General features: G+C 44.8%; 1 protein-coding gene and 1 pseudogene across 1 annotated transcript in view; one reads left to right on the top strand and one right to left on the bottom strand.

Annotated features, from left to right (window-relative positions):
• LOC126109442 (uncharacterized) overlaps window positions 1–25,527 on the top strand; it is a 99,805-nt gene that overhangs the window by 53,349 nt on the left and 20,929 nt on the right. Inside the window, exons 5-6 of the mRNA XM_049914473.1 lie at window positions 1,087–1,255; window positions 9,712–9,887. Of these exons, the coding sequence (XP_049770430.1) occupies window positions 1,087–1,255; window positions 9,712–9,887 (345 nt within the window). The remainder of the gene's footprint in view (window positions 1–1,086; window positions 1,256–9,711; window positions 9,888–25,527) is intronic.
• Window positions 2,010–2,127, bottom strand: LOC126110025 (5S ribosomal RNA; annotated as a pseudogene).

The raw sequence follows: 25,527 nt of genomic DNA, 5'->3' as shown, positions 1-25,527 counted from the left end.
CCAACGGCCTCGTACCACTACCAGTCGAGATGACAGGCATCTTATCCGCATGGCTGTAACGGATCGTGTAGCCACGTCTCGATCCCTCAGTCAACAGATGGGGACGTTTGGAAGACAACAACAATCTGCACGAACAGTTCGACGACGTTTGCAGCAGCAGGGACTATCAACTCGGAGACCATGGCAGCGGTCACCTCTGACGCTGCATCACAGACAGGATCGCCTGCGATGGTGTACTCGACGACGAACCTGGTTGCACGAATGGCAAAACGTCATTTTTTCGGATGAATCCAGGTTATGTTTACAGCATCATGATGGTCGCATCCGTGTTTGGCGACATCGTGGTGAACGCACATTGGAAGCGTGTATTCGTCATCACCATACTGCCTTATCACTCGGCGTGATGGTATGAGGTGCCATCGGTTAGACGTCTTGGTCACCTCTTGTTCGCTTTGACGACACTTTGAACAGTGGACGTCACATTTCAGATGTGTTACGACCCGTGGCTCTACCCTTCATTCGAATCCTGCGAAACCTTACATTTAAGCAGGATAATGCACGACCGCATGTTGCAGGTCCTGTACGGGACTTACTGGATACAAAAAATGTTCGACTGCTGCCCTGGCCAGCACATTCTCCAGATCTCTCACCTATTGAAAACGTCTGATCAATGGTGGCCGAGCAACTAGCTCGTCACAATACGCCAGTCACTACTCTTGATGAACTGTGGTATCGTGTTGAAGCTGCATGGGCAGCTGTACCTACACGCCATCCAAGCTCTGTTTGACTCAATGCCCAGGCGTGTCAAGGCCATTATTACGGCCAGAGGTGGTTGTTCTGGGTTCTGATTTCTCAGAATCTATGCACCCAAATTGCGTAAAAATGTAATCACATGTCAGTTCTGGTATAATGTATTTGTCCAATGAATACCCGTTTATCATCTGCATTTCTTCTTGGTGTAGCAATTTTAATGGCCAGTAGTGTATGACTTGACTGACTGCAGCTGTGAGTCGTTCATCGTGTGTTCAAAGGCTACGGCGCCCTCGCGTTGCACGACGGTACGTCACGATGCTGTGTTTTCCGCAGGAGCAGAAGATGCTGAGAGCCGTAACCGGTTCGAGCGGGCGCGCATGTTCTTCCAGTCGCTGGAGAAGTCGCAGGGCTCCAGCAGCAGGTCGGGCTCCCTGGACTCGGCTCCCCCATTCGCGGAGGCCGAAGATAGCCTCTCCAGCCAGAGGACTAAAGGACATAACAGGTACATACCTAACTCTCATTCCAGTACGTGAGTAACCTCTGTAACATGCCGGTATGTGTACTGCTGCCAATCTACTTTATCAAAAGCAAAGTAAAACTATAGTAGCGAACGTCAGCATCGCCAGCATGTTTAAATGTTATTAAAATCGTTATGTCCAACAAATGTATAGAGACTTACCACATAAAAAAACTGATCCGTCATACACAATACAAATTTCTGAACGCACTGTTAACTGAGGATGCAACTCTCTCTCCATTGTAGATATGATATTACACAAAAGCGTGAAAGAAATTGGTATAGCTATGCCTATTCAAATACAGAGATACTCTGAAGAGCCAAAGAAACTGGTGCACCTGTGGGATATCATGTAGAGCCCTCGCGAGCATGCAAAAGTGCCGCAACACGACGTGGCATGGCCTTGACTAATGTCTGAAGTAGTGCTGGAGCGAACTGGTACGATGAATCTTGTAGAGCTGTCCATAAATCGGTAAGAGTACCACGGGGGGTGGAGATCTCTTCTGAACAGCACGTTACAAGTCATCCCAGACATATGCACTCCGTCGTCAGGCCACAATTGACCCATCGGGACCATCCGACCGCCGTGTCATCCTCAGCTGAGTACGCGGATAGGAGGAGCGTGTGGTCAGCACACCTCTCTCCCAGTCGTTATGATGGTTTTCTTTGACCGGAGCCACTACTATGCGGTCGAGTAGCTCCTCAATTGGTATCACGAGGCTGAGTGAACCCCGAAAATCGGCAACAGCGCATGGCGGCCTGGATGGTCACCCATCCAAGTGCTGTCCACGCCCGACAGCGCTTAACTGCAGTGATCTGACGGGAACCGCTATATCCACTGCGGCAAGGCCGTTGCCTCATCCCAGATATACTCAATAATATTCGTGTCTGGGGAGTTTCGTGGCCAGCGGAGGTCTTTAGACTCAGAAGAGTGTTGCTGGAACCACTCTGTAGCATTTTTGGACGTGTGGGGTGACGCAGTTCCTCTGCCGTAATTGTCCACTTCCGTCGGAAGGCACAATGGACATGACTATGAAGGTGCTCAGACAGGATGCTTATGTAGGTGTCGCCTGTCGGAGTCGTATCTAGGGGTATCAGGGGTCCCATATCACTCCAACTGGACACGCACCACACCACTACACAACCTCCACCAGCTTGAACAAATACCCTGATGACATGCAGGGTCCATGGGTTCATCATGCTGTCTCCATACCCGTACACGTCCATCCGCTCGATACAATTTGAAACGACACTCGTCCGACCAGGCGTCATGTTTCCAATCATCAACAGTCCAATGTCAGTGTTAACGGGCCCAGGCAAGGCATATGGCTTTGTGTCGTGCAGTCAACAATATACGATTGGGCCTTCGACTCCAAAAGCTCATATCGATGACGTTTCGTTGAATTATTCGCCGCTGACACTTGTTGATAACCCAACATTGAAATCTGCAGCAGTTTTGGAAGGCTTGCACTTCTGTCACGTTGGACGATTCTCTTCAGTTGTCGTTGCTCCCGTTCTCAAAGGATCCTTTTCCGGCTGCAGCAATGTCGAAGATTTGGTGTATTACCTGATTCCTCATATTCACGGTACGATCGTGAAATGGTCGAACCGGAGAATCCCCACTTCATCACTACCTCCGAGATGCTGTGTCCCATCGCACGTTTGCCGACTTCACCACGTTCAAGCTTGCTTGATGGTTGATAACCACCGGCCGTTGTGGCCGAGCGGTTCTAGGCGCTTCAGCCCGGATACGCGCTGCTGCAACGGTCGCAGGTTCGAATCCTGCCTCGGACATGGATGTGTGTGATGTCCTTAGGTTAGTTAGGTTTAAGTAGTTTTATGTCCAAGGGACTGATGACCTCAGATGTTAAGTGCCATAGTGCTTAGAGATGCATTAGATTAGCATGGATCTTCTTAGTTAAAGGTAAGCAAAGGATTGGAGACCGAGGATCAATGGCTTGACGACTAATTCCAAGGCTTTCATCCTCAGTTACCCAGAGTGGAGGGACTAAAACTTCTTCCTTTCCTATCTTCTTTCCTCTTCTTTATTCTAACCTAAATTTTTGTATTTCTTTATCAAAATTTAAACTTCATGTAAATTTTTGTTAAACGGTTTGGGGAAGCTGCCGTAAAGAAAAGAAAAGGAAGATAAATAGCAAACGAAGGTCACCAAGTAAAAGAAAACAGAATAAAGGAGACAAAAACAAAACACGATCAACTATGATCCGTCTCCACGTGGCGGGACATTGGCAACGGTGCTAGCGGATGCGGGAAATGGTGTGGAGGTGCAGCCATATCAGCGCCCATATACCGATCGCAGCGGCTAAGTGGTCAATCAGCAGTTAGGTGGTGGGTCGTAAAAGCAGGGCGGCAAGTGAAAAAAAAATTGTGCTTAGAGCCATTTGAACCATTTTTGACAGCCTGACATTGTAGCAGGTGTCACCGATTTAAAAACTGCGCCAGACACTTGTTGTCTTACATAGGAGTTGCCGACCGCAGCGCCGTATTCTGCCTGTTTTACATACCTCTGTATTTGAATCCGCATGCCTGTACCAGTTTCTTTGGCTATTCCAAGAATGTAAACAGGCAGGCTACGACACTGCGGTCGGCAACGCCTATGGAAGACAAGAGTCTGGCGCAGTTGTTAGATCGGTTACTGATGCTACGGTGGCTGGTTATCAAGATTTAAGTGAGTGTCAGCGTGGTGTTATAGTTGGCGCAACTGCGATGGGGCACCACAGTATCTCCGAGGTAGCGATGAAGTGCGGATTTTCCTGTACGACCATTTCACGAGTGTACCGTGAATATCAGGAATCCGGCGAAAGATCAAATCTGCAACATCGCTGCAGCCAAAAGAAAAATCCTGCAAGAAAGGGAACAACGACGACTAAAAAGAATCGCTCAACGTCACAGAAGTGCAAACTTTCCAAAACTGCTGCAGATTTCAATATTGGGTTATCAGCAAGTGTGAGCGTACGAACAGTTCGACAAAGCATAATCGACATGGGCTTCCAGAGCCGAAGACCCACTCGTGTTGCTCTTGATGACTTCACGACACAAAGGTTTACGCTTCGCCTGGGCCCATCAACATCGACATTGGACTGTTGATGACTGGAATCACGTTGCCTGGTCGAGCGTGTCTCGTTTCAAATTGTATATAGCGGATGGACGCGTACGAGTGTGGAGACAGCCTCATGAATCCATGGACCCTGCATGCCAGGAGGGGACTGCTCAAGGTGGTGGAGGGTCTCTTATGATGTGGACCGTGTGCAGTAGGGGTGATATGGGATCCCTGACACGTTTAGATACGACTCTGACAGGTGACACGTACGTAAGCATCCTGCCTGATCACCTGCATCCATTCGTGTCCATTGTGCATTCCGACGGACTTGGGCAAATCCAGCAGCACAATGCAACACCCCACACGTCCAGCATTGCTGCGTAGTGGCTCCAGAAACACTCTTCTGAATTCAAACACTTCCGCTGGCCACCAAACTCTCAAGACATGAACATTATTGAGAATATCCGGGATGCTTTCCTACGTGCTGTTCAAAAGAGATTCTCACCCCGTCGCACTCTCACAGATTTATGGACATCCCTGCAGAATTCATGGTGTCACTTCTCTCCATCACTACGTCAGACATTAGTAGAGGTCGTATTGCGGCACTTCTGCGTGCTCGTGAGGGCCCAACACTATATTAGGCAGGTGTAGCAGTATCTTTGGCTCTTCAGTGTAGTATGTATAAATCAGAAATTTCCTATATCGAAGCTCCTCAGTTATCCACTGTCGGCTTGCTAGGACTACCACAGTTTCAATAGAGCCCTTATTTTCTGGGGGTTTCAAGGATTCCTATGGCCCTTCACAGCTAGCGTAGCGGTCATGCGGCGCTACATGCTTACTGGCAGTTCCTTAACAACAATTCTGTTGTATGTTGCAGAAACATGGGTCACGAAAGAAAATGAAAAAAAATTAGGTGCGATGAAGTAACAAACATTGAAATGATGAGAAATGTAAGTATTAGGCCGCTGACAGAAGAAACAACTACTGTAGAACCTTAGGAGAAACAAGGTAAAATCCTGTGAAGATTATGGACGAAAAGAGGACACTTATGACTATACACGAGATGAAGAAGAAATGCAAAATACCAAGGCTAATGACAAAGGTGAAGTGGATAAAAGCAGTTTCAGTAAACATTCGAAAGATGAGAGAAGACTGGGCTGGAGTAGAAACAGAGACGGTGGTTGGGAGACTAGAAAAGATGAAGAGTCTAGGACTCCAAGGAGAGAACGGCAGTGATACGAAACTGTATAAGATTATGATGATGATAATGATGTCGATGATGAAATCAGAAAGTTCTATGAACGGAAAATATTAAGCTGTAGCTGGAGGGGTGTTGACTGCATAAAATTTGCTATTCTCAGGAAAAATTTCACGTAATATGTTACAGTAAACGAAGCAGGCTCATGATTTTCCTCTTATCTATATGATAGAAAAACTCGACCGGATAGTAGCGGCTCTGGTCAAAGAAAACCATCATAACGACAGGGAGAGTGGTGTGCTGACCACACATCCCTCCTATCTCCATCGTCAGCTGAGAATGACACGGTGGTCGAATGGTCCCGATGGGCCACTTGTGGCCTGTAGACGGACTGCTATATGATAGCAAAAAGTGTATATCAGTTTTAATTTCATCACATGAAGTTAATACATTCTGGACTGGAAATTATGTAATGCAGTGTACCACAGGGTTCTATCATAGGTCCTTTGCTTTTCCTAATACAGATAGCTTGTTAGTCTTACTCCTGTAATATCACAAAACACAACATTAACAATTTTTGCACAAGTATAAGAATTAAAAAATGGTGAAATGGCTGCTAATGAAATATATGAAAATTTCAATCCCTGGCTCAAGTTTTGATTGACTCAAATAGACCGCAAATAGATCACAAGTAGAACTGGAATTCTCCCCCCCCCCCCCCCTAGAAGGAATGAAGCTTCTTACTTCAGTTACAGTTGTAGTATGGATGATTACAAGTGTGTTAGGTGATGGTTAGAGATGCACAAACTAGAATATTCTAGGTATTCGGCAATGAGCTGCAGAATTAGTATTTGGAGGAGCTCGACTTCACCATTTAAAATTTTCAAAATGCAGAGTCATTTTATAAAAATTATCTCGAGCCTCAGAACTAGGAAAATTCATATGACCCCTTTAAAAAGTCTGGTAACTAACAACTGTTTTATAATGCACACACTCCTTGAAGTTCATTGTTAGTTGTCAGTGTTTCTGTTTCTGTGGAAAATTGTTCAAAGCACCAAGACTAAAATACAATATCGTGAAAAACTATAAGATTGTAACATTAGTACAAAAAAAAGTCATATACGTGGGTAGATATGCACTCAGTAGTATGGGACAGTTTTGGGTCATATAGTGGAGTTTAAAGTAAATCAAAGAAGATTATATAATTTCATTCAATGTATGAGATATGAAGCTTCTGTTGTGTCAAGTTTAGAAAGTTTTTCTCATTCCTTTCATTCACTACATTTATTAAACTTACCCCGTAATAAGCTAGTATTGTGTAACGTAATCAAGATATCACGGAAAGTGTTATATTGTGTTACCTTGTGGAAAGTATTTGTATACATTGTGTTCAGAGTTAAGTGAAGTGACTTGCAGAACATCGTGTCTTGGCCAACTCTTAGTTCAGCCATATCTACATACGAGTTCTCAAAATTTCCGTATTGGTTGTAACACATTTCGTATTACCACTTCATTTTCAAAATATTTCAACATGTATATCATTGCGCTATATTACACTTTACTGAAATGGGCATTTCATTCTTCTCTCCACGAACCATAGACACCTATTGATGCGATCCATAGAATATGTGGTGTGTGAGAAAAGTAGTTGGACTGAAAACACTGCGAGCATTGTGCGCTATACTTGAATCCTACCTACTCGACAAATGTGGCGTGTCCGGGAAACCTGCTTTCTCGGATCGCTAGACAACAATTCAAGCAAATCGTATTGAGTTTTGCTACGAAAAGGACTTACCTTTATGTTAAACAGACGTGTCGCAAGCAGAGGGTGACAGACAAAATAAGAAATCTCTTCAGTATAACAATTCCAAGTTTGCGCTACATAGAATCTACAAGGAAAGTAATGAGCTTTGACGCTTCTATTTAGTTGCTAGTCTTCAAGCTGCTGTAGAACTGGACCACAGCTCCACCCTCCACGCGAGTAACACACTGGTGAAGTAGAGATACACTGAAGTGCCAAAGAAACTGGTATAGGCATGCGTATTCAGATACAGTGATATGTAAACAGGCAGAATTCGGCGCTGCGGTCGGCAACGCCTATATAGGACAACAAGCGTCTGGCGCAATTGTTAGATCGGTTACTGCTGCTGCAACCCCTGGTTATCAAGATTTAACTGAGTTTGAACTTGATGTTACAATCGGCGCACGAGTGATGGGACACATCTCCTGTACGACCATTTCAAGAGTGTACCGTGACTATCACGAATCCGATAAAACATCAAATCTCCGACATCGCTGCGACCGGCAAAAGATCCTCAAGAATGGGACCAACGACGACTGAAGAGAACAAAGTGACAGAAGTACAACGCTTCCGCAAACTGCTGCAGATTGCAATGCTGGGCCATCAACAGGTGTCAGTGTGCGAGCCATTCAACGGAACATCATCAACACCGGCTTTCTGAGCCGAAAGCCCTTTCGTGTAGCCTTGATGACTACACGACACAAAGCTTTAAACCTCACCTGGGCCCGTTAACACCGACACTGGACTGTTGATGACTGGAAACATGTTGCCTCGTCGGACGAGGACAGGAAAGCAGTGTCACACGAAAGTTGTGAACAAATCAATGAGGATTTGCAGAAAATAAATGCGTGATGTAATGACTGGCAGTTATCTCTCAATATTAGTAAGTGTAACCTATTGCGTATAACAAGGTGAAAATCCCCTTTAATGTATGAGTACAAAATAAATTATCAGTCTTTAGATGCGGTAACATCAGTCAAGTATCTGGGTGTGACTGTTCGAAATGATCTGAAATAGAATGATCAGATTACACAAGTAATGGGTAAGGCGAACTCTAGATTTTATTGATAGAATCCTTAAGCGATGCAGTCCTTCAACAAAGGAAATAGCTTAGAATACGTTAGTTCGTCCATTCTTAGAGTATTGTTCGTCTGTATGGGACCCTTACCAGTTGGGTCTGATTCAAGAGATTGAGAAGGTCCAAAGAAGAGCGGCAAGATTCGTGACTGGTACATTTAGCCATCGCGAGAGCGTTATAAATCTCATTGAAAGTTTGAAGTGGGACACACTTGCAGATATACAACGCGCTGAACAGAAGGGGCAGCTCACTAAATTCCGAAATCCAATCTTCAGCGAGGATGTAGAGCATATATTATTACCACCAACTCTCAAATCGCGTAATGATCACCATTCAAAGATAAGGCGAATAAGAGCTCGTACTGAGGCGTTCAGACAGTCGTTTTTTTCTCTCGCATGATCCACAAGTGCAACAGAAGCGGGGGGGGGGAATATAATTTGGCTCGGATTGTGGCCTCCGCCACACACCGCTTGGTGGCTAGCGGAATATATATGTAGATGTAGATGTAGAGAGGATGGACGTGTATGGGTATGGCGAAAACCTCATGACTGCAGGGGACTGTGCAAGCTGTGGAGACTCTGTAATGGTGTGGGGCGTGTGCAGTTGGAGTGATATGGGAGCCCTGACACGTCTAGATACAACGGTGACAGGTGACATGTACGTAAGCATCCTGTCTGATGGCCTGCATCCATTCATGTCCACTGTGGATTCCGACGGAATTGGGCAGTTTTCAGCAGGACAATGCGACACCACACATGGAGTGGCTCCAGGGACACTCTTTTGAGTTTAAACACCATGCTCCTCTGACATGGACGCTATTGAGCATATCTGGGATGCCTTGCAAGGTGCTGTTCAGAATGGATCTCCCTCGTTCTCCTACAGATTCTCTGAAGGATTCATAGTGTCAGTTCCCTCTATCAGTAATTCAGACATAATTGGAGTCCATGCCGCGTCGTGTTGCGGCAATTCTGCGTACTCTCGGGGTCCCTACACGATATTAGGCTACTGAACCAGTTTCTTTGCCTCTTCAGTGTATCAGCGTGAGCAAAGTCGAAGCAGTCACTCGTAAACACCGAGTTGCGGTCCCACACTTGCCACATGTTGCTTCACCATAGAGTTTATTAGTTCTGGAGTTGGTTTAGAAGCAGTGTATATAGCCGCCCTGTGCCGACTGTACGTCAGCCAGTTTCTCTCGACATTCGTGCAATGTGAACGCGTCTCTGAGTGATTAACAGAAGGAGAGGTCGAGAGCTCGACGACACACGAGCTCCCGCAGGGCCGCTCATGCCGCGCCTGTGTGCAGACGACGGCGGCGCAGCGGCGACGGGGGCTCCGTGACGCCTGGTGGAGGCGTCCAATGGGAGACGGGCGGACCGCGCTGGCAGAGCCGCCTGGGGGAGAGGCCCGGAGGCAGCGAGCGACTGCCGCGAAAGGTGTCCGAGAGGTTCCACGTCCGGGACCTGTTCCGCGATGTGCTGGGTCAGTCACCGCCCTAATACCCCTGTAGCGCACCACCAGTAGACTGTAGAGTGGCTCCCAACTGACCCAGATCTGCAGTGGAACCCTCGGGAAGACGTACTGTCTGGTAGTATACGAGGGTGCTTTGATAAGTCTGGTAAAAAAGCAGCTCACCTTACTTACGTAATCTGCTTTTAGAGATACACACTTGGTCCAGTGATCCTCCAGCGTTCTGATCCCAGAGTTTCAGCCAAACTCTGCAAAATACTATAGTTACCTCATTTGATGAAAATTTCTCCGCAGCAAACAAGAGTTCCAAGTTGGGAAACACGGAGAGGTCACTTGGGTCTACATTTGGAGAAGAGGTGGATGAGGAACCAGTTCAAAGCCCAGTTCACGCGATTTCGTCTTTTTACAGCTTGTGTGGGATGGTGAATTATCCTGGTGAAAGAGCACTTATTGCGAGCCGGCCTTGGTCTTTTTCCGGGCAACGAAAGTTTCAGACGATCCAACAATGAAGCATAATACAGTTATAACAGCTCACCTTACTTACATAATCTGCTTTTAGAGATACACACTTGGTCCAGCGATCCTCCAGCGTTCTGATCCCAGAGTTTCCACCAAACTCTGAAAAATACTATAATTTCCTCATTTGATGAAAATTTCTCCCCATCAAACCAAAGTTGGGGAACAGGGAGAGGTCACTTGGGTCTACATTTGATGAAGAGGTGGATGAGGAACCAGTTCAAAGCCCAGTTGACCCAATTTCGCATTTTTTACAGCTTGTGTGGGATGGTGAATTACCCTGGTGAAAGAGCCGGCATTGGTCTTTTTCTGGGCAACGCAAGTTTCAAACGATCCAACAATGAAGCATAATAGAGTTCAGTTATAACTTCGTCGGAACAGGCCTTCAAAGGCCCAACGGCACCGACCGGCCGCCGTGTCATCCTCTCAGCCCAGGGTCGTTACTGGATGCGGATATGGATATGGAGGGGCATGCGGTCAGCACACCGCTCTCCCAGCCGTTGTCAGTTTTAATGACCGGTGCTGCTACAGCTACGTCAAGTAGCTCCCCAGTTTCCCTCACACGGGCTGAGTGCACCCTACTTGCAACAGCACATGGCAGACCGGACGGTCACCCATCCAAGTGCTGACCCAGCCCAACAGCGCTTAACTTCAGTGACCTGACAGGAACCGGTGTTACCACTGCAGCAAGGCTGTTGGCCAGAGTACAGTTACGGTTCTGCCTTTTTCCAATTAGTGAATGAGGGTTACTCCTTGGGAATCTTAAAAAACAGTGTCCATCACCTCACCAGCGGACATAATGGTCTCTGCCTTCTTCAATGCACTTCTACCAGCCTTTATCCATTGTTCTGACTGTCGTTTTGGCTCTGGTGTGTAACGATGGATCTGAGCTTCATCACCACTCAAAAATCGACGCAAAATATTTCGCTGACAGCCCCAGACATTCTACTGGAAAAGGATGTCAAATTAAACACCTTTCAGCCGTCAAATTTTCAACCCTGTTTTATTGGGCAACCAGTTTCAGCGTTTTACTACTCCATCTTCAGGCACCTGACAGACCTGTAGGAACAATCTACCTCGACTGTGACCAAAACAGGGGCCTGTAGTACTGGTGTTAGTAGAGATTTGTTACAGTGACCACGTCAACCATCACACATCTGTCATGGGCCTGAAGATGGCGTGGTAAAACGCTGAAACTGGTTGCCCAATAAAACAGGGTTGAAAATTGATGGCTGAAAGGTGTTCAATTTGACATCCTCTATCGAATAGCCAAGTCCCGCAACCATCGCTATAAAGGTGGACATACAGAGACTGTCCTGTTGCAATCTTGTACCAGATGCGCTTTGCTCGACTGTGAGCAACCGTCACACCCAGCTCGCACACAGTCTCTTCGCAGCCGGTTCTCCAAGCAGAACATTACCCACTCGCTCAGTTGATACGCCTACAGTTTCATCAGTCTCACGAATTCGGCGATCTTGCATTACCATATCATGGAGTTCGTCAATGTCGGACGGCAGGAGAGCACTTCACCATCTGTGCTTGACCGACCACGTTTAAATTCATTAATACAAAAACAAATGGTGTTCAAAGGTCTCTCAGAATCTGCGTGAACTTCATCCAATTCTGTTTTTATTGCTGCGGCAGTCTAACCCTTCAAATTAAAATGTTTGATAATAGCAGGAAGCTCTGTTTTCTCCATTGCAGTCGACACACTGACCAACAATGGCTGTCAACAATGAACTTAACACTGTATGATTATCCCAATCCTTGGGATAATTAAGCTTACCAACCTTGAAGGCGCAACAAAAGTATTCCATTCTTTGATGGACATTTACCAGATCTGTCAAACCACCCTCATACACCTGTTGTACGATCTCTCTAGAAGGTTCCACTGCAGAAAGCTGTTTCAGAGTGTACTTGCTCATTTACAGGCCTACACCTATAGCACAAGACCAGTAAACAGCAGAGTAGCTGTCAAAAAAATGAGATCTGTAGTGGAGCCCAGGCAAAAGTGTGTGGGGTCAGTAAGCACCTGCAGTAGAACATGTTGACAGGTTCCCCTTCAGAGATCTGCTTTGGCACTTGAGCCACGCCCATTGCCCTGTTGCACAACACCAATACTCTGTAGCTCTAGCGATTTCGCCTGTTGGAAGGGTCTAGAGGGAGTGGATGTAATCCCCACTGGGTGTTAAAGAGGTTCGACCTCTGAACCCCGTTCTACGATGTGCTAGGATAGTCACACCCATATCCTTATTGCTCAGCACCAGTACACTGCAAAGGGGCTACAAAGTACAGCACATTTGTAATAGATCCCTCAGTAGGAGATGCTGTATGGTAGTATATAGCAGCTGGCCAATGTGGGCGAGCAGTTCTAGGCGCTTCAGTCTCGAACGGCGCGACCGCTACGGTCGCAGGTTCGAATCCTGACTCAGGCATGGATGTGTGTGATGTTCTTAGGTTAGTTAGGTTTAAGTAGTTCTAAGTTCTAGGGGACTGATGACCTCAGATGTTAAGTCCCACAGTGCTCAGAGCCATTTGAACCATTTTTTAGTAGATAGCACCTGTTGTACGCTTTGTCTGGATGGCTCCACTTCATTGACCCGTTTCATGATGGGCTGGATCAGTCGCGACCCTACCCTAGTAGCACTACACTAGTAGACTGTAGAATTGTTACCAAGCAAACGTCATCTGTAGGGCAGCTGCCAGGAGGAAATACATGATGGTAGCAAAGCAACTGCTGTACAATCTGTCGGGAAGTTCCCACCTTATGGATGTTTACGTCATCACGTCTTTATCCTTGTATAACAGTACACTCCAGAGTGGTTACAAAACAAACAAGATCTGTGACAAACCACTAATGGCGGGGGCTGCAGCTTGTAACAACAGACGCCACACAGTGTTCAAAAAGTTCCGTTTCAGTGACCTGATATCGGATGTGCTGGTCAGTCATACCGCATGTCACTGTTGTACATCACCGGTACACTCTAGAATGGCTGAGAAACAAACCACTCACGAGCGCCATATGGGAGGGCGAAGCAGAGAAAATGAGAGATGCTTGTAACAGTTTCCAGCACGAAACTTTGTCTCAACACCAGGCAGAAAATCCAAAGAGATTCTGGTTGTATGTGAAGTATGCTAACGTCAAGACACAACAATGCCTTCGCTGCACGACAGCAATGGAGATACTATCGAAGACTGTGCTACCAAAGTAGAGTTACTAAACACAGCCTTAAGAAATTCCTTCACAAAGGAAGACGAAGTAAATATTCCAGAATTCGAATCAAGAACGTGAGTAACGTAGAGTAGTGAAGCAACTTAATAAAAGCAAGTCTTCTGGTCCAGACTGTATACCAGTTAAGTTCCTTTCAGAGTATGCTGATCCAAGAGCTCCACACTTAACAATCATACACAACCGTTCGCTGGACGAAAGATCCGTACCCAAAGACTGGAAAGTTGCAGAGGTCACACCAATATCCAAGAAAGGAAGTAGGAGTAAGTCACTAAAGTGCAGGCCAGTAACATTAACGTCGATATGCAGCAGGATTTTGGAACATATATTGTGTTCAAACCTTACAAATTACCTCTAAAAAAACGGTCTATTGACACACAGTCAACATGGTTTTAGAAAATGTCTTTCTTTACTCACACGAAGTGTTGAGTGCTACTGAGAAGGGATTTCAAATGGATTTCTGGATTTCTGGAAGGCTTTTGACACTGCACCACACAATCGGCTTGTAGGAGAACTGTGTACTTACGGAATATCGTCTCGGTTATGCGACTGGAATCGTGATTTCCTGTCAGAGAGTTCACAGTTCGTAGTAATTGACGGAAAGTCAGCGAGTTAAACAGAAGTGATTTCTGGCGTTCCCCAAGGTAGTGCTATAGGCCCTGTGCTCTTCTTTATCTGTATAAACGATTTGGGAGACAATCGGAACAGCCGTCTTAGGTTGTTTGCAGATGCCGCTGTCGTTTATCGACTAGTAAATTCATCAGAATATCAAGACAAGTTGCAAAACGATTTAGAAAAGATATCTGTAAGCTACGAAAATTGGCAATTGACCCTAAATAACGAAAAGTGTGAGGTCATCCAAATGAATGCTAGAAGGAATCCGTTAAACTTTGGTTATACGATAAATCAGTCAAATCTAAAGGCCATAAATTCAACTAAATACCTAAGATTACAATTCCAAACAACTTACATTGAAAACAACACTTAGAAAATTGTGTAAGGAAAGGCTAACCAAAGAGCTAAATCTATGCGTGGGCTCAAATCTCTGTGATTTTATCTTCATGGTCTTCTTCGCGAGATGGAAGCGCAGATGGGAGCAATATATCGATTGACTGTGGTCTAGTAGTGTACATTTTCGGAACTTCAACAGTAGAACACACTGTGATGCAGAACACCTCTTTTGCAGCGTCTGCCACTTGAGTTGATCACTCCTCTGTGACGCTTTCACACTTAGCAAGTCAATCTGTAACAAAACGGCTTGCATCTTCTCTATTTCCTTCATCAGTGCTCTCTGAACAGATTCCATACTGACGAGCAGTATTCAAGTATTGGTTGAGGGACTGTTTTGTAAGAGACCTCTTTGGCGCTGCACTACATTCCCTGACAACTCTTCCAATTTTACGTGGTCATTCCATTTCAGATACCCCTGCAAGCGCACTCCTGGATATTTTGTAGAAGTAGCTGCTTCCAGTAATTGTTCTGCAAGCGCGTAGCCATACAGTAATAGGTCTTTCAGTCTGTGTTACATTTGTTTATCAATAAAATTACAAAACCCTCAAAGTTGGGCAGAAATACGTTTTTATTTAAATGGTGACTATTTTTGGACCTCTGCAGTCCATGCAGCAACGGGTGGTTGTACACAGATAGGATCTTGCACTCAGCCATTCATACAAGCAATGTGGCCCACGTACAGGCATTCCAGTTCTATGGTAGGGCTTATCTGGACATTTTGATAATGGACTACAAAGGTGTGAAACTGGTCACCATTTAAACGGAAACAAACTTCTGTGGAACTCTGATGGTTTTGTAAGTTTTAACGAATCATAGTAAGTTCCTGCCCATAGCCATCCAGTATACAGGAAGTAAGTAAACATTTGTTTTATGTTGAAGACGAATTGCCACTCCCTGCACCAAGGGAGATACGTGCGTGAATAACGTACTGTTGGAAAGAGCAAACTCCCGAGTTTTACATGGTTCCCGATAGGTAGCAACAGTATAAATGGTGTCGGGCAACAGAAAGCGTTTTGCGCAGTGTGGTTCAGTAATATACTATGTGATCAAAAGTATCCGGACACCAGGCTCAAAATTACGTACAAGTTCGTGCCGCCCTCCATCGGTAATGCTGGAATTCAGTATGGTGTTGCCCCACCCTCTACCTTGATTACAGCTTCCACTCTAGCAAGCATACGTTCTGAAACATCCTCTTAGAAAAATTAATGAATTACTGTGCTGATAAACCTTTTACGTTATTTGATTTTCAAACAGCTGAGCATAACTGAACGTACTCATACATTTCTCTCTTTACTTATTCTGATCAACACTAAACTGACACACAATATTTTTAGCGCAATGCAATCTGGATTTCAATAATTCCTACAAAAGAATGGCCCTGACTAACAATAATCTATACCTTTCACGAATCACTTACCTCACAAAAATCTTCGTTACTCGAACTACTGCAATACAGCGAGTGCCAATACAGCCAGATAAAAAAAAGATTCAAACTACGGAAGTCACTAACTACTGATAGGGATAGTTAACTGCTGAAGGCACTAACTACTGTCAGGCATAGTTGTTGTTGTTGTTGTGGTCTTCAGTCCTGAGACTGGTTTGATGCAGCTCTCCATGCTATTCTATCCTGTGCAAGCTTCTTCATCTCCCAGTACCTACTGCAACCTACATCCTTCTGAATCTGTTTAGTGTATTCATCTCTTGGTCTCCCCCTACGATTTTTACCCTCCACGCTGCCCTCCAATACTAAATTGGTGATCCCTTGATGCCTCAGAACATGTCCTACCAACCGATCCCTTCTTCTGGTCAAGTTGTGCCACAAACTTCTCTTCTCCCCAATCCTATTCAATACTTCCTCATTAGTTATGTGATCTACCTATCTAATCTTCAGCATTCTTCTGTAGCACCACATTTCGAAAGCTTCTATTCTCTTCTTGTCCAAACTATTCACCGTCCATGTTTCACTTCCATACATGGCTACACTCCATACAAATACTTTCAGAAATGACTTCCTGACACTTAAATCTATACTCGATGTTAACAAATTTCTCTTTTTCAGAAACGCTTTCCTTGCCATTGCCAGTCTACATTTTATATCCTCTCTACTTCGACCATCATCAGTTATTTTGCTCCCCAAATAGCAAAACTCCTTTACTACTTTAAGTGTCTCATTTCCTAATCTAATTCCCTCAGCATCACCCCACTTAATTCGACTACATTCCATTATCCTCGTTTTGCTTTTGTTGATGTTCATCTTATTTCCTCTTTTCAAGACACTGTCCATTCCGTTCAACTGCTCTTCCAAGTCCTTTGCTGTCTCTGACAGAATTACAATGTCATCGGCAAACCTCAAGGTTTTTATTTCTTCTCCATGGATTTTAATACCTACTCCAAATTTTTCTTTTGTTTCCTTTATTGCTTACTCAATATACAGATTGAATAACATCGGGGAGAGGCTACAACCCTGTCTCACACCCTTCCCAACCACTGCTTCCCTTTCATGTCCCTTGACTCTTATAACTGCCATCTGGTTTCTGTACAAATTGTAAATAGCCTTTCGCTCCCTGTATTTTACCCCTGCCACCTTTAGAATTTGAAAGAGAGTATTCCAGTCAACATTGTCAAAAGCTTTCTCTAAGTCTACAAATCCTAGAAACGTAGGTTTGCCTTTCCTTAATCTTTCTTCTAAGATAAGTCGTAAGGTCAGTATTGCCTCACGTGTTCCAGTATTTCTACGGAATCCAAACTGATCTTCCCCGAGGTCGGCTTCTACTAGTTTTTCCATTCGTCTGTAAAGAATTCGTGTTAGTATTTTGCAGCTGTGGCTTATTAAACTGATTGTTCGGTAATTTTAACATCTGTCAACACCTGCTTTCTTTGGGATTGGAATTATTATATTCTTCTTGAAGTCTGAGGGTATTTCGCCTGTCTCATACATCTTGCTCACCAGATGGTAGAGTTTTGTAAGGACTGGCTCTCCCAAGGCTGTCAGTAGTTCTAATGGAATGTTGTCTACTCCCGGGGCCTTGTTTCGACTCAGGTCTTTCAGTGCTCTGTCAAACTCTTCACGCAGTATCATATCTCCCATTTCATCTTCATCTACATCCTCTTCCATTTCCATAATATTGTCCTCAAGTACATCGCCCTTGTATAAACCCTCTATATACTCCTTTCACCTTTCTGCTTTCCCTTCTTTGCTTAGAACTGGGTTTCCATCTGAGCTCTTGATATTCATACAAGTGGTCCTATTTTCTCCAAAGGTCTCTTTAATTTTCCTGTAGGCAGTATCTACCTTACCCCTAGTGAGATAAGCCTCTACATTCTTACATTTGTCCTCTAGCCATGCCTGCTTAGCCATTTTGCACTTCCTGTCGATCTCATTTTTGAGACGTTTGTATTCCTTTTTGCATGCTTCATTTACTGCATTTTTATATTTTCTCCTTTCATCAATTAAATTCAATATTTTTTCTGTTACCCAAGGATTTCTACTAGCCCTCGTCTTTTTACCTACTTGATCCTCTGCTGCCTTCACTACTTCATCTCTCAAAGCTACCCATTCTTCTTCTACTGTATTTCTTTCTCCCATTCCTGTCAATTGTTCCCTTATGCTCTCCCTGAAACTCTGTACAACCTCTCGTTCTTTCAGTTTATCCAGGTCCCATCTCCTTAAATTCCCACCTTTTTGCAGTTTCTTCAGTTTTAATCTACAGGTCATCACCAATAGATTGTGGTCAGAGTCCACATCTGCCCGTCGAAATGTCTTAGAATTTAAAACCTGGTTCCTAAATCTCTGTCTTACCATTATATAATCTATCTGATACCTTTTAGTATCTCCAGGGTTCTTCCATGTATACAACCTTCTATCATGATTCTTAAACCAAGTGTTAGCTATGATTAAGTTGTGCTCTGTGCAAAATTCTACCAGGCGGCTTCCTCTTTTATTTCTTAGCCCCAATCCATATTCACCTACTACGTTTCCTTCTCTCCCTTTTCCTACACTCGAATTCCAGTCACCCATGACTATTAAATTTTCGTCTCCCTTCACTATCTGAATAATTTCTTTTATTTCATCATACATTTCTTCAAATAGGCATAGTTAGCAAATGAAAAATTTTGATAGAGAACAAACAATGTAGTTACCTTAATAATATTCAAAAGTCATAATATATGTATCAGTTCATGATATCCAGTATTACAAATGTACTGTTTCTGATGGACACACGTCCAGATCGTCCGCTCTCAAAACTCCGCCAGCTCTCCCCCGACATGCACCACTGCTGGCGGCTCACCTCCAACTGCGCAACGCTACGCGCTGTTCACATCTAGCTGCCCAACACTACAGTAGCAAAAATTCCAACAATGCAAACCAGCCACAGACTTCACACAGCACTGTCAGTGATTTTCATACAGAGCGCTCCGTGGCGTTACCACCATAAAAACCTGAACAGCCTACTTACAGTTCAATAACGTGCTGGAAGGTTTCTTGGGGAATGGCAACCCATTCTTCACGGAGTGCTGCACTGAGGAGAGGTATCGATGTCGGTCGACGAGGCCTGGCACGAATTCGACGTTCCAAAACGTCCCACAGGTGTTCTATAGGATTCAGGTCAGAACTCTGTGCAGGTCAGTCCTTTACACGGATATTATTGTCGTGTAACCACACAGCCACAGGCCGTGCATTATGAACAGGTGTTCAATCGTGTTGAAAGATGCAAGCGCCATCCCCGAATTGCTCTTCAACAACGGGAAGCAACAAGGTGCTTAAAACATCAGTCTAGGCCTGTGCTGAGATAGCGTCACGCCAAACAACAAGGGGTGGAAGCCCCCTACATGAAAAACACGACCACACCATAACACCACCGCCTCCGAAGTTTACTGTTGGCACTACACACGCTGGCAGATGACGTTCACTGGGCGTTCGCCATACCTACACCCTGCCATCGGATCGCCACATTGCGTACCGTGATTCGTCACTCCACACAACGTTTTTCCACTGTTCAATCGTCCAAAGTTTACGCTCCTTATACAATGCATTTACCGGCATAATGTGTGGCTTATCAGGAGCCACTCGACCATTAAATCCAAGTTTTTTCACCTCCTGCCTAAATGTCATAGTACTTGCAGTGGATCCCGATGCAGTGGTCTGGATAGATGTCTGCCTGGCCGGCCTTGGTGGCCGAGCGGTTCTAGGCGCTTCAGTCTGGAACCGCGTGACCGCTACGGTTGCAGGTTCGAATCCTGCCTCGGGCATGGATGTGTGTGATGTCCTTAGGTTAGTTAGGTTTAAGTAGTTCTAAGTTCTAGAGGACTGATGACCTCAGATGTTAAGTCCCATAGTGCTCAGAGCCATTTTTGTCTGCCTATTACATATTACTACTCTCTTCAACTGTCGGCTGTTGTCAGTCAACAGAGAGGTCGGCCTGTACGTTTTTGCGCTGCACGTGTCCCATCACGTTTCCACTTCACTATCACATCGGAAACAATGGACCTAGGGATGCTTAGGAGTGTGGAAATCTCCCGTACAGACGTATGACACAAGTGACATCTAATCACCTGACCATGTGAGTTCCGCGGAGCGCCCCATTCTGCTCTCTCTCGATGTCTAATGACTACTGAGGTCGCTGATATGGAGTACCTGGCAGTAGGTGGCAGCACAGTGCACCTAATATAAAAATGTATGTTTTTGGGAGTGTCCGGATACTTTTGATCACATAGTGATCAGCTTGACTTTCGTACTAGGTGTGGTGGGGATCCTCCTACAGCACAGAGCATTATACAGGGTGTTTCAAAAATGACCGGTATATTTGAAACGGCAATAAAAACTAAACGAGCAGCGATAGAAATACATCGTTTGTTGCAATATGCTTGGGACAACAGTACATTTTCAGGCAGACAAACTTTCGAAATTACAGTAGTTACAATTTTCAACAACAGATGGCGCTGCGGTCTGGGAAACTCTATAGTACGATATTTTCCACATATCCACCATGCGTAGCAATAATATGGCGTAGTCTCTGAATGAAATTACCCGAAACCTTTGACAACGTGTCTGGCGGAATGGCTTCCCATGCAGATGAGATGTACTGCTTCAGCTGTTCAATTGTTTCTGGATTCTGGCGGTACACCTGGTCTTACAAGTGTCCCCACAGAAAGAAGTCACAGGGGTTCATGTCTGGCGAATAGGGAAGCCAATCCACGCCGCCTCCTGTATGTTTCGGATAGCCCAAAGCAATCACACGATCATCGAAATAGTCATTCAGGAAATTAAAGACGTCGGCCGTGCGATGTGGCCGGGCACCATCTTGCATAAACCACGAGGTGTTCGCAGTGTCGTCTAAGGCAGTTTGTACCGCCACAAATTCACGAAGAATGTCCAGATAGCGTGATGCAGTAATCGTTTCGGATCTGAAAAATGGGCCAATGATTCCTTTGGAAGAAATGGCGGCCCAGACCAGTACTTTTTGAGGGTGCAGGGACGATGGGACTGCAACATGGGGCTTTTCGGTTCCCCATATGCGCCAGTTCTGTTTATTGACGGAGCCGTCCAGGTAAAAATAAGCTTCGTCAGTAAACCAAATGCTGCCCACATGCATATCGCCGTCATCAATCCTGTGCACTATATCGTTAGTGAATGTCTCTCGTGCAGCAATGGTAGCGGCGCTGAGGGGTTGCCGCGTTTGAATTTTGTACGGATAGAGGTGTAAACTCTGGCGCACGAGACGATACGTGGACGTCGACGTCATTTGGACCGCAGCTGCAACACGGCGAACGGAAACCCGAGGCCGCTGTCGGATCACCTGCTGCACTAGCTGCGCGTTGCCCTCTGCGGTTGCCGTACGCGGTCGCCCTACCTTTCCAGCACGGTCGTCCGTCACGTTCCCAGTCCGTTGAAATTTTTCAAACAGATCATTTATTGTATCGCTTTTCGGTCCTTTGGTTACATTAAACCTCCGTTGAAAACTTCGCCTTGTTGCAACAACACTGTGTTCTAGGCGGTGGAATTCCAACACCAGAGAAATCCTCTGTTCTAAGGAATAAACCATGTTGTCTACAGCACACTTGCACGTTGTGAACAGCACACGCTTACAGCAGAAAGACGACGTACAGAATGGCGCACCCACAGACTGCGTTGTCTTCTATATCTTTCACATCTGTTGTTGAAAATTGTAACTACTGTAATTTCGAAAGTTTGTCCGCCTGAAAATGTACTGTTGTCCCAAGCATATTGCAACAAACGGTGTATTTCTATCGCTGCTCGTTTAGTTTTTATTGCCGTTTCAAATATACCGGTCATTTTTGAAACACCCTGTATGATGGCATCAACAATTCCGAGAAACAGGTTGTTTGGGTAAAGGCAAATCGCCGGGCCCTCCTTGAGTGTCTGACGTCGAACGCATCAGCCAAAGTTTCACGAGGAGTCTGCAGAAATTCGTTCCCCGTGCAGTTCGAAATGCTCCCGATGTCTGTCTGACGTATGTTGCGTCGACGTTTACACATGAAACCGTAAAAAATTCACCTACTGCAAGCTCTTCGTGAAGGTGACAAACAACAACGTGTGGAGTTCTGTAATTTCGTTCTTGGCAAGATGGAGGACGACAGTTTCCTTCCACGTTTAGTGTTTAGTGGCGAGGCAACATTCCACTTAAATGGAAACGTGACCCTCATAATGTGAGAATATGGGGTACGGAACTACCAAATGATTTTGCACAACATGAGGGGGACTCTCAAAAATTTAATGTGTTTTGTGCAGTTTCACGGGGAAAAGTGGATGATCCATTTTTCTTTGCCGAGAATACTGTTGCAGGAAGCACGTATCTGAATATCCTTGAGAACTTCCTTTCCGCACAGTTGGAGACTGATTCGAACGGCTTCATTTACCAACAGGATGGGGCACCACCACACAGGGACCTGGAAGTGCGGGAACTTTTAAAGGATTACTGAACGATGGATCAGTCGTACTTGACCAAATGATTCAGCCTTACATTACTGGCCTCCATGGTCACCAGACCTAACTGTATGTGACTATTTCTGGCGGGGGTTTATAAAAGACTCTGTTTATGTACCTCCGTTACCAACAACAATCAATGAACTAAGACATCGCACAACAGCAGCTGCGGAACCTGTAACTCAAGACATGCTCTCTGCAATTTTATTTATTTTATTTATTTACATGTCTTGTTCCGTAGGACCAAATTGAGTAGCAAATCTCCAAGGTCACGGAACGTGTCACTACATGAACTTACAATATAAAAGTAATAACAGATAAAAATAAAAGTTCATGAACCTGAAAGAAAATCAGTCCATAAGTTTAAGCAAACGCTATCAGCAGTACAATGAGAATCAGCTTAATTTTTCAAGGAACTCCTCGACAGAATAGGAGTGACGCATGACGAAACTCTTCAGTTGCGATTTGAAAGCGCGTGGATTACTGCTAAGATTTTTGAATTCGAGTGGCAGCTTATTGAAAATGGATACACCTGTATACTTCACACCTTTTTGCACAAGAGTTAAGGAAGTCCAATCCAAATGGAGGTTTGATTTCTGCCGAGTATTAACCGAGTGAAAGCAGCTTATTCTTGGGAATAAACTAATACTGGTAACAAGAAACGACAATAAGGAATATACATATTGAGAGGCCAATGTCAAAATACCCAGCCTCGTGAACAGAGGTCGACAAGAGGTTCGTGAACTCACACCACATAATGCCCGAACCGCCCGTTTCTGAGCCAAAAATATCCTTCTAGAATGGGAAGAGTTACCCCAAAACATAATACCATACGACATAAGTGAATGAAAATAAGCAAAGTAGACTAATTTACGTGTCGAAGTATCACTCACTTTCGATACCGCTCGAATAGTGGAAATGGCAGTATTATGTCTTTGAACAAGATCCCGAACGTGGGCTTTCCACGACAGCTTACTATCTATCTGAACACCTAGGAACTTGAACTGTTCAGTTTCACTAATCATATGCCCGTTCTGTGAGGTTAAAACTTCAGGTTTTGTTGAATTGTGTGTTAGAAACTGTAAAAACTGAGTCTTACTGTGATTTAACGTTAGTTTATTTTCTACAAGCCATAAACTGAGGTCATGTACTGCACTACTTGAAACCGAGTCAATGTTGCATGCAACATCCTTAACTGCCAAGCTAGTGTCATAAGCAAACAGAAATATTTTAGAGTTACCCATAATACTAGAGGGCATATCATTTATATAAATAAGGAACAGGAACGGCCCCAACACTGATCCCTGGGGCACCCCCCACTTGACAGTATGTGGGAACAACTTAGATGCCGCATTGACATATGCCGTGCATCTCAAGTGGGCATATTCAACAACTAAGAAAAGTTATGAAAAATTATTTTTTGGTTTCCCATTCATCAAAAAACAATATTCATTGTACAGTTATTCCACAAAGAATTCGTCTAATACATGATTGTACGTTTAAGGGTGTATAAAGGGTGGAAAACAGGCGGACTGAAATAAAGTGATCAATGAAAATGAGAATACAATTAAAAAACGCAAATTTCTTTGTAAATAAACATGGTTACACATTCAGAAGTACAGATAGCCAATGTAAGACGCAAAATAAGTATTCTTACACTGTAATGAAAAGCACACTTTAAACATAGAATGTTGTTGTTGGTAATTAGTAAGGTCTCCTTTCCTCTTTGTCACCGCTTGCATTCTTCTTGGCATGGATTTCTCCAGATATTGTGTTGTTTGCACGCCATTCCCCTTGTAGGACGGTTCAAATGGCTCTGAGCACTATGGGACTCAACATCTTAGGTCATAAGTCCCCTAGAACTTAGAACTACTTAAACCTAACTAACCTAAGGACACCACACACACCCATGCCCGAGGCAGGATTCGAACCTGCGACCGTAGCAGTCCCGCGGTTCCGGACTGCAGTGCCAGAACCGCTAGACCACCGCGGCCGGCCCTTGTAGGATGGTCTGTAGATCATTTCTACTTGATATCTGACGATTCCTGATGTTTCTGTCGACTAAATGACACCAAATTCTCGATAGGATTAATGTCTTGAGGATTGCGGCGGTGTCTGCATCCAGTGGGGAGTGTTATACAACAACCGCGACTTTGCATCTCGACCTGTATGTTCTGGATCATTATCTTGTGTGAAAATGTAATTCCCATTACGAACCATACGATTCTCACTACTGGACAATTGTGTTTGTAGGATGATGACATCTCTAAGTAGCACTGAGATACCATCTTCATATAGTTAAGGCTAACCGGACATTGACCTTCTTCTTCTGTGCTGGATGCACACGCATTGCCCGAACTCTTACGGGACTGCAGCGAGTAATGAGTGTAATGGGCAGGGGCGCTACGAATGTAGTGTCTGGACATTAAGTCGGGAATGTGGGTCTCACGGGGACCGTGCAAGGGATAAGACCCTGCAGTCGGCCTATCCTCTGTGCCCTCGGTGGCTCAGATGGATGCCGACACGGTAGCTCAGCGTGTTCGGTCAGAGGGCTGGTCGTCCTCTGTAATAAAAAAACTGAGTAAAGGAATCAACAATCAATTTGAACGGATGTCTTGTGACGTCTGCGCAGACCAAACGCACGAACTATATCGGGAAAAAAAATGGATAGAGCGTCTGCCATGTAAGCAGGAGATCCTGGGTTAGAGTCCCAGTCGGGGCACACATTTTCAACTGTCCCCGTTGATGTACATCAACGCCCATCGAGGGCGTAGGGTCTTTGTTTCATTATCATTTCATTCTAGAAGTAGCTGTCGTTTCTTCATCTTGGACAGAACTGTAGGACGACCGCTTCGTGATTTGTTTTCGTACTTTTTGCTCTGATTAAACCTGTATATAATACTCATCACTGTACTGCTAGGTCTACCGACGGTTTCCCCGATTTCTTGAAA

The sequence above is a fragment of the Schistocerca cancellata genome, chromosome 12, assembly GCF_023864275.1.
Source record: "Schistocerca cancellata isolate TAMUIC-IGC-003103 chromosome 12, iqSchCanc2.1, whole genome shotgun sequence".
NCBI classification, from domain to species: Eukaryota; Metazoa; Arthropoda; class Insecta; order Orthoptera; family Acrididae; genus Schistocerca; species Schistocerca cancellata.
This window is presented reverse-complemented; position numbering and strand designations above follow the sequence as displayed.